This window comes from Gopherus evgoodei, chromosome 4 (assembly GCF_007399415.2).
Source record: "Gopherus evgoodei ecotype Sinaloan lineage chromosome 4, rGopEvg1_v1.p, whole genome shotgun sequence".
Classification (NCBI taxonomy): Eukaryota; Metazoa; Chordata; order Testudines; family Testudinidae; genus Gopherus; species Gopherus evgoodei.
Window position 1 is genome coordinate 148,937,518 of NC_044325.1, and position 12,348 is coordinate 148,949,865.

At 44.0% G+C, this 12,348-nt stretch overlaps 1 protein-coding gene across 1 annotated transcript in view; it reads right to left on the minus strand.

The window, feature by feature from the left end:
* Positions 1 to 7,229: 7,229 nt before the first annotated feature.
* Positions 7,230 to 12,348, minus strand: part of TRIM33 (tripartite motif containing 33) — a 72,368-nt gene continuing 67,249 nt past the window's right edge. The window contains exon 20 of the mRNA XM_030562222.1: positions 7,230 to 12,342. Coding sequence (XP_030418082.1) covers positions 12,130 to 12,342 — 213 coding nt within the window. The 3' untranslated portion in view covers positions 7,230 to 12,129. The remainder of the gene's footprint in view (positions 12,343 to 12,348) is intronic.

Here is a 12,348-nt window from a genome sequence, read left to right on the forward strand (position 1 = left end):
TACAAACATAAAATCCTACTACTACATGGTCACACATCAAAAATGATCTGATTTTCTAGGAGGTAGCCCTGTCTCTGCCTAATGACAGCTTTATAAATTAGTACCATTACTTTGAATTCATGGTATGGGCAGACCTGATCTAATCAGAGAGTTAACAAAGAACCAAGTTGTGGGTGAATCAGGTAGTCCTTGCTCAGTATGAGTAACAAGATTTGAAGGTAGGTAAGTGCAGTCCAACCCAACTGCAGCTTTTTCAGGGTCAGCAGCCTGTCTCTCAATGGTATCTTTATTGTACAGCCACATCCAGCAGGGGTGGGGGGTGGAAAGGACACTGGGTCACATGCCCCCCAAGATTTCTGCCAGTGTTTGCCAGCCCTGCTCAGTCACATGGTGTGGCTGCTCCCCCCCGCCCCCATCCCTCTGCAGCAGCTGCTGGAACCAGAGCTGTGTAGGGAGAGACAGGAGCAACAGCTGGGAGCTGCAGGGAGAGGCCACTGCTTTCTAGAAGGGGAGCCTGAGGGTAAGGGGATGGTAGCCAAACCTTTACATTGTGCACCCCCGCCCCATTAGCAAGTGCAGGTCATCTCTGCTTAGGCTCCCCACCTGGACCCCAGCCCTGGATGTGAAAGCCAAGCAGGCCCTTGCAGGCAGGCTCCTAGCACAGGGGAAGCGAGTGCAGCCAGGCTATTGCTATGGCACCCTTTCCAGTGAGGGACCGAAGTGCGGTGGGGGCAGCAGAGCAATCTGCACCTCTCCCCAGGCCAGGATGGGAGCAGGTGTTTAGTCCCAGACTGCAGACAGAGCAGCCCAGCATGGCAGCACAGGGCCCTGTTTGTGTGCACTCCACTTGGGCTCAGCCTGGCTTGCCCACCATGGGCCTGCTTGCTATCAAAATCAACCCTGGGGAGAAAAGCATTGGTGCTTTGTGGTCCTAGGCTGCTAGCCACTGCCAACCGGCTGTGGGAGCAGCAACCAGCCCCATGCAGCCTCTGCTCCTGGCATGGCAACTAGTGCCTCTCTGCTGGGTGTGGCTGGCAGGTACATCCCTCTTTGGTAACAGTGATTCTAGCACTTACACAGGCCATGTGGCACTTGGGCTCTACTGAGCCTGTCCCTGCGGGAAGCAATTAGTGACGGGTCAGCGCCTGCAGACATTAGGACACCAATGGATTTGTGTGGCTGCATAATGTGCTGGGCTGCCAGGGCTGGCTCCATGGAAACTGCCCTGTGAGGAGGGACCTCAGTCAGGAAGGGCGGGGTCTCCCTATCTCTGCCTGCTTTCTCCCTGCTTCCCCCTGCCCAGTTTGTGCCAGACTCCAGCCAGAAGCCTCTTGTGTTCCAGCCCATGGCTGATTGCCCTTTGGACAGGCCTGTCCTGTGCCATAGAGGGCAGGTGTGATGACTCCTCCCCTCGCCCTGGCAGGGCAGCTGGCGGGAAGATGAGGGCTGGGTGTAGGCAGCCGGTCAGCGCACAGATGGCCTTTTGGCTGCAAGCCACCCTGCTATCTGCGCTGGACTCTCCCCCTGGGCTGGGAGACGCTGTGCACAGGACGGCAGGTCTGCACAGGCACTGCACTGTGCCCACAAGACGCTGCTAGCAGTCACCATGGACTCCCAAGATGGCTACTCAGGCTGCGCTGTGTGGCTCCTGCGTCGAGCTGTGGGGGCACCAGCCCCAGCTAGTTCCTGGGCCTAGGCAGAGGCACTCGGGCAGCAGCACACTGGTTCGGGCGGAGGAACGTTCCTGCATTCCTCCACCTGCTGCAGGCTGACCTGTGTGCACAACAACACAGCAACATGCCCTGAGCCGGAAACCAGTTCAGCTGAGGCCAAGCCCGACATGGGTATGTCCTTGTCCAGGGAATGCCAATGAGACAGGCACTAATGAGGAGCAAAATCACCCTCCCTAGGCCTGGGCTTTGGAATTGCCTGTCTCAGTGAAGGGTTCTGGGAGCTGGGATGTCCTCTTGGCAGATGCATCTGGCTGCCAGGGTGACATGGGGGTCTCCCTACACTAGCAACCAGTCTGTGCTAGCCTCTGACCCCTTTGTACTAACCAGGTGCTGCTGGTTTGAGGCTAGCACCTATCACAAGGGGACTGCAAGTTCTGCTGGGGAAATCCCCCCACAGCAGCAAGCCCCCACCCAGGCAGACAGCAGCCTCCCAAGCCTCCACCCAGCACTAGCTACCACTGTTTTCAGCTGGAGAGCTGCTGCACCAACCCCTGCACCTGCCAGGCTCTAGCCTAGTGCTGCCACCCTCACTCTCCCTGCCCCGAATAAAATAGAGTGGATCCAAAATCATGGGTGGTAGGGGGAAATTGTTTTTTGATCAAGCTTGTGGTTGTCGAAAACGTCCCCTGCCCTCAGCCCAGTGCATGGGTTCATGCATGTCTGGGCAGCGGCAGCAGTGTTACCAACCCTCACACGTTAAGAGTGAAGCAGTTTGGGGCCCAGCGAAGGAGCTCCTGGTGGAGGCATCTCTGAGATCAGCACAAAGAGAGGTGAGGGACATTCCTTTCCCCCACCCTTACGGTCTAGTGCCAGTCCTGGGGGAACAAGCATGAGTTCAGTAGGGCTAGCCTTAGGGGAAAGGCACCCCTGGCAAACTTGCATTTTGGTGCCGCCCAGGGGCTCCCCACCCTCCCTTCCTGCCAACCCCTGCACTGTGCCTCGTTTGTGCCTAACGCCGGCTCCCCCTCCTATACCCCAATCCCTACACCCCCAACCTGTGCCCCCTGCCCCCTACATCGTGCCACCTTCACCCCATCCCTGCACCTCCCTCCAGTGCCCCAATCTACACCCCCAACCTGTCCCCCCTACACTGTGCCACCTTCACCCCATCCCTGCACCTCCCTCCTGGCTCAATCCCTACACCCCCTTCATTCCTACCCCCTGCACCTCCCTCCTGTCCCCCAACCCCTGCATTGTCTCCTTGAGCCCAATCACTGACCCTCTTATGTCCCCTTCACCCCAACCCCTGCATCCCCTTCCTGCAAAAACTGACCTAGATGCACAAAGCAGCTGGCACTGCTGCTCGCTCTCCCACTGGACTGCTGCTCCTCCACCCTGCGCAGCCCTAGGAGGCTGTGATGGGAGAGCAAGGAGCGATGTCAGGCTCCCTGGACCTAGGTCACTTTCCCCGCTGGCTGTGTAAGGGGAGGGCAGAAGAGCAGCAGCTCCTGATGCCTCAGCACAGCACAGGTGGGGAAAGTGACCTGGATGCAGGAGCCCTGGTGTGTGTGTGTTGGGGGGGACTGTGTGAAGAAGAGTGTGTGTATGCAAGTGTATAAGCATGCTGTCACTTTAAGAATACACTTTAAGAATACACTTCAGGAGCCTGAAGAAGTGTTCAGACAAAAGCAGCCCCGGACCCAGAGAGGCAGCAGCAGTAGGAGGTGGAACTGGGTCATCTCGGGCCAGCCGCACACCAGCTAGATGGGGACCACTATTAACCCCTGCTGAGCTGGGCAAGCGGGGTGGGGTCAGACTCCTGTCCCTGCTCCTGGTCTGCCCAGTTGTTGGTTGTCCTCTGGTCACAAGCACCATCTCCTGGTGCTCAGCCTCACACACACTGGCCCATACAGTGCCACGCCCAGCTTCTGTTAAGTACAAATAAGAAAAATGCAATAGAAAGACAAATATTAGAAAATGACCAACTTCACTGCTAAATACTATCACACTAGTTCTGTCACTGCGGTTCCTATACTGCCTTGAACTCAGCCCCTTCAGCTGCACACCACAGACCTCCTGTTGCACCACAGGCATGAGTGGGAGGAGTTAGTCATGCTGTTCTCCTCTCTATGAACCAGGCCATGCGGCAAGACATTGCATGGCCAGTGAGTTCTCCCCGTATGTGAGATGACCATGGGCTGCTGGGCACTGGGGTTCATGGGCTCTCTTTTTGGTGCTGTAAACAGCTTGTGTGCCCTTGCCAGGGCAGCCCTAGCAGAGTCAAACCTCTGTATATGGTCTAGACCCTGGAGGGCAATACAGAGTCTGTCTGGTAGTACAGATCACAGCAACACTAATCTGGCACATCCCGTCTGAAAGGCTGCACAGCAAAGCAGAGAAGTAGCCCCAAGCAGAAGGGTTTAATATCACTTTTTATTTTAATTCCCACCTCTAAGTATTTTGATTCATGTAATTGTCCAATTATTTTTGAAGCCTACTAAGGAATTAGCCTGTGTAACTCACCGCTACAATGTACTTGTTCATAGAGTACTTTATTTTAGCAGGAGGAGTTAGGTTTAATATGCTTTGTTCCTGTATTATGGAAGAGAGTGATCAGGAGCATAATGGCACACAACCCAAGCCTAAATACAGCCTTCAAGCACTGGAATACTCAACCATGACAACTGCCAACCCCACGCTGATCTCTGAAATTGCAGACTGCAGTAAGGATGGGAATAAGTAAAAGAAGGCACTTTGCAGACACCAGCTAATCTCCACCTGGGGATAAGAGCATTCTGAAATCACGTTCTCTCCATGGAAATAGTTTTCTAATGTTGAGTGTCTCGGCCAGCAGCAGTAACCGTGCCATGGTTCCAAACTCAGCCACTTAGCCCTGTGATGAGGAAAAGTGTCTTCAACTGCTAGTGTTTTGGAGGTACAGGGTTAAAAGCCCTAAACCTTGACAATGGGAAATCAAACTCTCCTTTCTGCTGTAGGGAAGATTCTGAATCTCACTGAAGCAAGCCAGGACAAATACAAGCTAGAATGAAAGAGGAAGTCCGTTCCCAGGAGATTGAATGGAGAGCGGCATGGTGGTGCTGAAACTGACAGATGAGGGGGAGGCCAAATGAACAGCACAGTAGGAGATGGAGCAGATGGTCTGGCAGAAGTAGCATCAGCAGCACTGAGAAGGCTGAGACTGTGTTCAATATGCAGAGGGGAGAATGCCCTCAACTTTACAGACTAGCTGAAAGATGTGCACAATAAAACCTTCACCTCCAAAGCTCCCATGGGCCTGTTACCCCTGGGACCCCCAAGTCCCAGCACTTGGGGAGGTGCCTGTTTAAGGCAGGACATTTTAGCAGATTTAGATTAAATCTCATGAAAGACTCCCTAACTGTAAGAACAGTGGGACAATGGAACAGACGCCTGGGATGGTCACTGAAGCGCCTTTCCTGGAGGTTTTCAGAAGGAGGCTGGGTAGCCATCTACCTTGGATGGTTTAGACCAGAGGCTCTCAACCTTTCCAGACTACTGCACCCCTTTCAGGAGTCTGATCTGCATACCCCATGTTTCACCTCACTTAAAAACTACTTGCTTGGTACAATACTCAGACAAAAATACAGACATGTCACAGCACCCTATTACTGAAAAATTCCTGATTTTCTCATTTTTATCATACAGCTATAAAATAAGTCAATTGGAATATAAATAACGTACTTAGATTTCAAACAAATTGTATGAATTTTTACTGACTTCACTAGTGCTTTTTATGTAATCATAGAAGATGCAGGTTGGAAGGGACCTCAGAAGGTCATCTAATCCAACCCCCTGCTCAAAGCAGGACCAATCCCCAGACAGATTTTTATCCCAGTTCCCTAAATGGCCCCCTCAAAGACTGAACTCACAGCCCTGGGTTTAGCAGGCCAATGCTCAAACCACTGAGCTATCCTTCCCCCCAGTGTAGCCTGTTGTAAAACTAGGCAAATATCTAGATGAATTGATGTACCCCCTTGGAAGACATCTGTGTACTCCAGGAGTATGTGTACCCCTCGCTGAGAACCACTGGTGTAGACCCAACAAATCCTGCATCTTGGTAGGAGGCTAGGCTAAATGACCTTTGCGGTCCCTTCTAACCCCCCAGTTCTATGACTAGTGGCAGATTACAGAGCCAGCATCTCAAAATGCGCAGCATTGGAAACCTTTCCATATGCATTTGTGGGAATGGGGAATCACGGGGAACACAAATGTCATCTCTATAAAGACAAATGCTAGGGCTGGCAGCAAAATACTCTCACCCAAAAGAAGAGTTTGCTTTCAGATCCACCCATCTTTCTACTACAGCCCACAACAGATAGATGTGTTGGTGGACAGTGCTCAGCTGAGAGCACAGATTTTCAATGGATGTGTTTGCAAGAAGGAATACCTCATATTTCAGCAAAATCTTAAATTAACACTGCTTAGTGCTAGAGATGCAGCACCTTCTATCTAGATGCTTGCAAGGTACCTAGTCACCACCAAACACTTGAAGAAATCAATCTCTTTCCATCCTGCCCACCCACAGGAGACTGTCATTGGGGCTTTGGTGTGTGTGCATGCATGCGCAGAGCAATGGTGTGTTACGTGTGGAGAACTTGGCTTTCCCAAGTGTTTCCCCATCCTAGATTTTAAGGCCAGAAGGGACCGTTGTGATCACCTGACCTCCTGCAGAACCCACAACCACAGGACTTACCAGAATTAATTCTTGCTTAAAACTAACAGCTGTGGCTGAATAGAGCATACCTGAGTAGGAGTGGTTTTGCATTTAGTTCTGCATGTGACAAGGCCTGTGGTCATACCTGGGATGACAACAAACAATTCTTCTCTTTCCAAGACTTTTCTTCTACAAATAGGATGGAGCTGACTGCAAGGTATAGCAGCCAAACTATCTGGCTCAACCACCATCATGACCAGGCAGCTATTACCCATGCTGAAGTGTTCCTGGTGTTGTATGTATGTGCACACACGTAAGACACTTTTCTACAAGTGCTCATGCAGATAGCACTCAAACATGAGAGCCTCTAAAGTCCAAGAGGAAGAATTTTCAAAGCCATGCAACCTCCTTCCCTCACACCAGAATTAAGTTCTAGGTAACTGTTCCTACTGTTTAGCCACCATTTGGAGACTGCCCTCTCCAAAACAAGCATTGGGAAAGCCAAGAATGCACCTTCTGGTACTAACCAATCTAGTTCCATTTTAAAATGAGTAAATACACAAACCATGATGGAGAGAGGTGTGGCAACAGCAAAGCCAAAGGAGAGAGAGAGAGAAACAAGGACCATTAGACAAAGAAATCATGCAAGGAATGAGCTTTACACCTTGTCCCGTTCTAGCTCATGCTCCAAATACTGCTCTCTTCTTTATTTGATAGTCTTCCCCAACAATGGAATTTATTTTTATTTGTACAAAACTTCTGTTCCAAGTATTTACTGTTTCCCACTATCGTGAAAATGACTCATCAAAATACATTTGTGCCCTCTAAAGGTCTAGTTCAGATATGCAAAAAAGAAACTCAAATTGAAAAATTCTTCATTTTTCTAATTTAATAGAAATAACCAAAACAAAGTGGTTTTCAAACAATGCTTTAAACTGATCTAGTACAACTTCTACACCACATTCCAGAGCATTTAACAAGAAATTTACAGGCAGCTAGTGTATTAAATAACCATGAAAGAAAAAAGTTGCCTTTATTACACACCAGCAAAAAACACAGGAACAGAACAATCAGAAACTGTAACTGTTAAAGTTAAATATGATTATTCAGATAATACAATACCACAGAAACAGCACTTTTTGAAGAATCATACTGAAGGATGAGCAAAGTTAACTATGTGCAAAAAGAATACCAGTTTAATTGCTGGAAACAAGAAATTATTGAGATTGCTGTGAATTTAACCCTTCCATGAGTATGCTTACATATAAAATTAAAACAGGCTTGCAATTGCACAAATCTTTATAGGCTATATACATATTTCAGGATGTTTTGAACTTAAGAAATTTTCACATTTGCAGACTATTACCTGACATGCATTTTATTTTTTTATTCCTTTAAATTTAGGTCACACTCTAGAGTGAATGCTATAATAAGCAGACTTACAAAATTCTTTTAGTACCTTTCCTTGTATAAATTCAGTTATTTTTAAAGAAGGCAGCCTTCAGTTGTAAAGATCATTCAATAGAAAAGGGCAAAACTGCATTTCATACATTTAATAGTTCAGTTACAATAAAGATATCCAAATTAACTGCAATTTTTGAAAACTATTTTGATTCAGATACATTAAAAAGCATATAAAGGAGGACCCGAGTAGGCAAACAAGGAATTAAGATGGTAGTGTTACTGTACATGCATTTTGACCAAGTAAAAGAAATTGCCATATCTGAAGTTACAACGTATACGTTTAGTCTGAAATATGTCTCTGTAAACTGTGGCATATACATTTTTTAAAAAAGTACCTCCATTATTTACTCAAACACCTACTTTTTAAAAAAATACGTAACTTTCCCCAATTTTTAAAATAAAATGCCACACTATATTGTCAATAACTCCTGCACACTCTGTTTTAAAAGCTAGACTTGGTGATATGCATACAAACTTTCCTATAAAACCACTAGCCAAAGGAAAGGATTCCTGTCATGCTAATAGGCAACAGACAAAGCAGTTTTATTGCTTTTTCCCAGGAAGAGAATAAGAAAACAAGAAAAATAGCCTACATCCAGTACATCATACACGCAACTTTAAAACACTGTTGCCATTACCTAAGCTTAAATAGGATCAGCTAATAAACTAGGTTATACAACAGAATGGTAAGTTTGGGTTAATTTTAAAGATCTCAGTTCTGGTAGCTTGCAGAAATGTTTATAAAACATTTCACTGATCCAGTGTTGTGTATGTTGACATAACATCAGTGCCATACCACATAATATTAATGGTGACATTTCACAAGAAACAAGCTATCTACACTTAACAGAGCATTTCTACTTTTAAAAGTTAGAGGAACACCCTTTTTGGACAGTAACTCAGCCTTAACATTACATGGTAGGCGATTTAATTCCAGGGCACAGTTAAGTAAGAGACCTGAACCTATGCAGCTGGTTAAATTAACACTAATCACTAGTAATTACATGGCAGGATACCTGCTGAGGTAATTGAGAAGTCCACAATTAGCACACTGTACACACTTTTCACTCCTGTTTCAAAAGCAAATTACCTTTTACTTCTTTGGATTAACTTAAACCTCAGAACCATTTACAACAAAAAGTGAGATGCAAATGATCTTTTCACAGGAGCATTTAAAGATCAGAGCATATAGTTACATCACATGCCAAAATATCCTCTTGCTATCACATCAGAACATTGCAACTGTGCAGATAAACTATGATGCATGCACAGGGCACCCCAATATCTGCTTCAAGGCTTATCCTTAATGTAAGGCCATGTTCTAAATTCCAATGTAGCTCACAACTTTTATTTGCATCTATTGCACACACATCCTTCAGTACCCATCAACTCCCAAACAAGCTGCTCCGAACGTTCCAGATGTTAATACAAAATTAATCGATTTACTATTAAGTAAAATATATGCAACCCGGCACAAATACATTTTGGCTGAGTGAACTCTGAACAGTTGTAGGATAAATTTATTATCACAGTCTAAGGGAATAAGAAGCAGGTTAATGCAGCTTATATATCCGTCAGCATCCTTTATGAATGGAACCTAGCTAATTACAAAAAGTTATTCTGACTTAGAATATTTGGAGTACCAAAAGGGAAAGAAAAAATGAAAAATATTTACTTGATTGAATTGTTCTTCGTTCTCATTTACTTGATTAGACTGTTCTCATTAATTTGTTGTACACAAGTTAAGAAAACTTAAGATTTCTTGCCAACAGTTCAAAATTTCATATAATCAAAAGCAATAATCTTTATGGTCATCTGCAGAGATGAAAGGAAAAACCAACTTTTTAAAATTTACTGGATAACGTGCAAGAATAAAACTTGAAACTGTGACCAGGATCAAAGCACAATGTCACTAACTATGGTTTGTAGATGGAACTAATGGAATACAGGCTACTTTAAAGTTTAACAAAATTCCTTATAGTGAATCTACCTGTTTATATAGAGAACAAATCTAAAGTGTCTGAGAAGTTATTTCAAAATGTTAAGACATCAGCAGAATGTAGTGTTTAAATGCCATAAAAACTAGCAACACAAACTGAAGACAATCCACAAAATCTCATTTCCCACTGTTAATTTAATAGTGAATATTCCTTTTCAAATTGACAAGTTTTTCTGAGATAAACCAGAAACTGCACAACGAGCAGGTGATGAGTGTAGTCATTAAGTGATCTAATCTTACCCAAAAGGTTAGAATTTCCTACGCACACTTCCCATCCTTCTCTTCTGACACTCAAAGATTTAACAAAATGTCACTACATGAATGTACATATGTACATTTTTAAAGAAATTGGGTAACTACTTTTTGTATTCAAATATAAATGGTTTATAATTACTCCATTTAATGGGGCAAAATCCTTTGAGAAAATGTTACCATTTGAACAAAATAAAACAAAAGGATCCAACAATTTTGTTCAAGTGTAATATCTAAGGTAACCTAAGGAAGTAAGACAAAGCTATAAATGCCTTCAGAGCCCTTCCAATATTTTAGAAAGGATTTAGTCACATGTGAATTTATTTTTTTTTCTATGTAGATAGAAAATTAATCCTAAGTGTTTTGCATAAAGAATTTTTTAGAGCATCATTTATTTTGATTCAATACATTTTTTGCTAAAAATATTTACCTCTACTTTATGGTTAAGTTAAATCTTTCTTTACATGCAACATTTGTCATATGAATCGCTCATGCCAAAAATAATTCATTTGCCACAGATCTGCTGTATTCAAGCAAAATTTCACGGCAATTTACATTTTGGTCACCATGATCTGGTCTGCGGTCACACACAGGACTGTCATCTTATTCTAACAAAAGATGCATCTGTACAAAGGCTAAAAATTACATTTCTTAGTGCCAAATCAGGCCAGTAGAGGAAGTTTAACCAGTTCATTGTGCTGTTATGTCTACCCACAAATGCTGCAATCAAGGCAGTTTTCAATGGGAAGGTGTAAGTAGAGGTGCCTACTTTATACGGAGTTTGGATAGGGACTGATCTATTTTCAGAATTCAACCAGAAATCACTCAAAATTTCAAACCCTGGTCCGTGCAAGTGCTCCATTTTGTGGCTGGATAAGTAACCCAATTCCAACAGGTTTATTCTAATCTTTCTAGGTATTTCATAAGCTGCTTCTGAAGAAAGTTCTGAGTGGCTCTCTAATAAAATTAGATAGAACCTTAATATGAATGCAATGTTAGAAAGACAGCATATATTACAAATCTGTTCTTGATAGGAACATTAGTAAGAATACATATAAGCTTAAAAACAACCCAGCAAATGTTGCTGAGCTGCGAAAAATTTCAATCCACTATTTACAAATAAGACAAAGTGAATACAGAAAATTTTACACATTTGGTAGTCAGGTTATTGTTTGCCAATAGTGGTCTATCGGAAACTGATATTAAGGAAGACTGGAAAATCACCAGTTATTTTCTCAGTCTAAATGTACAAGTATAGAAAATTATATAACTAATATTGGCGCTATCTGCCTCTGCAGAGGGATTTGGAAGAGAATAAAATCCTAAGAATTCCAACAAGAAATGCATTTAAGTGTTCTGTGTATAGGACTCCATTAATAAATATGCATGAACCCTACTGAAAAGCATTCTTTGCAACCAGGCCTATTCCTGCATGTATTAAGAACTCACACTCCTGCACTTGCCAATTTAGAACAGTTTAATGATCATTTGTAATGTTTCTATACATAAAACGTTGTAAAGAAAGCAGAATCTGAATTAACACAGAAGATCAGTTACTCACAACATCACTTAAAGGAGAAGGTGATAAAAGCAATGATGCAATTCACACTTAAGTTCACACAAGAGGGGATGTTTTAGCGAAGTTTCTTACAGTTTAGACGACAGTCCATTGTGAAAGTGATATACAGTTGCTGTATTGGTCCAGTCTTGCAGAAAAGTTCACTAGGCAGTATGACAGTCCACTTATCTGTACAAGGAGCATCCTATATCAACTCTGCATCTTTATCAACATTCACCCATGTCTAACTGTGAGAGCATGCCGAGAGTGTCCTCGGGAAAAGAAAAGGGAATTCCAAATAATCCAACCCCACAAAAAATTACAACCAAACTTTTCCCCCTTTGACTAGAATGTTTCTGTACACATTTTTTGTAATCTAATACTGTCTAAAAGCTATCAGCTTCTTCAAAATGACCACTGAAGGCATGATGATATTCCAGGAACACTTAAATAACAGTTTTTACAATAGGTTTAGGTCCATATTATCAGATTACTTTATATGCACTGGTCTATCATCAGATTTTAGACGTTTCCTACGTGGCTGTATAAAATCTTCATCGGAGTCCTCAGTTATTTCACCATCATCCTCTTCCTGCTCAAATTCAGGCAACGGTTGGAAGGTCCTGTCTGGGTAGATCTCTGTAAGTTTATCTTCAAAGTACAATGCAACTGCCTTCCCTGCCTGTGCTACTTCTGAATCAGCCTGCAA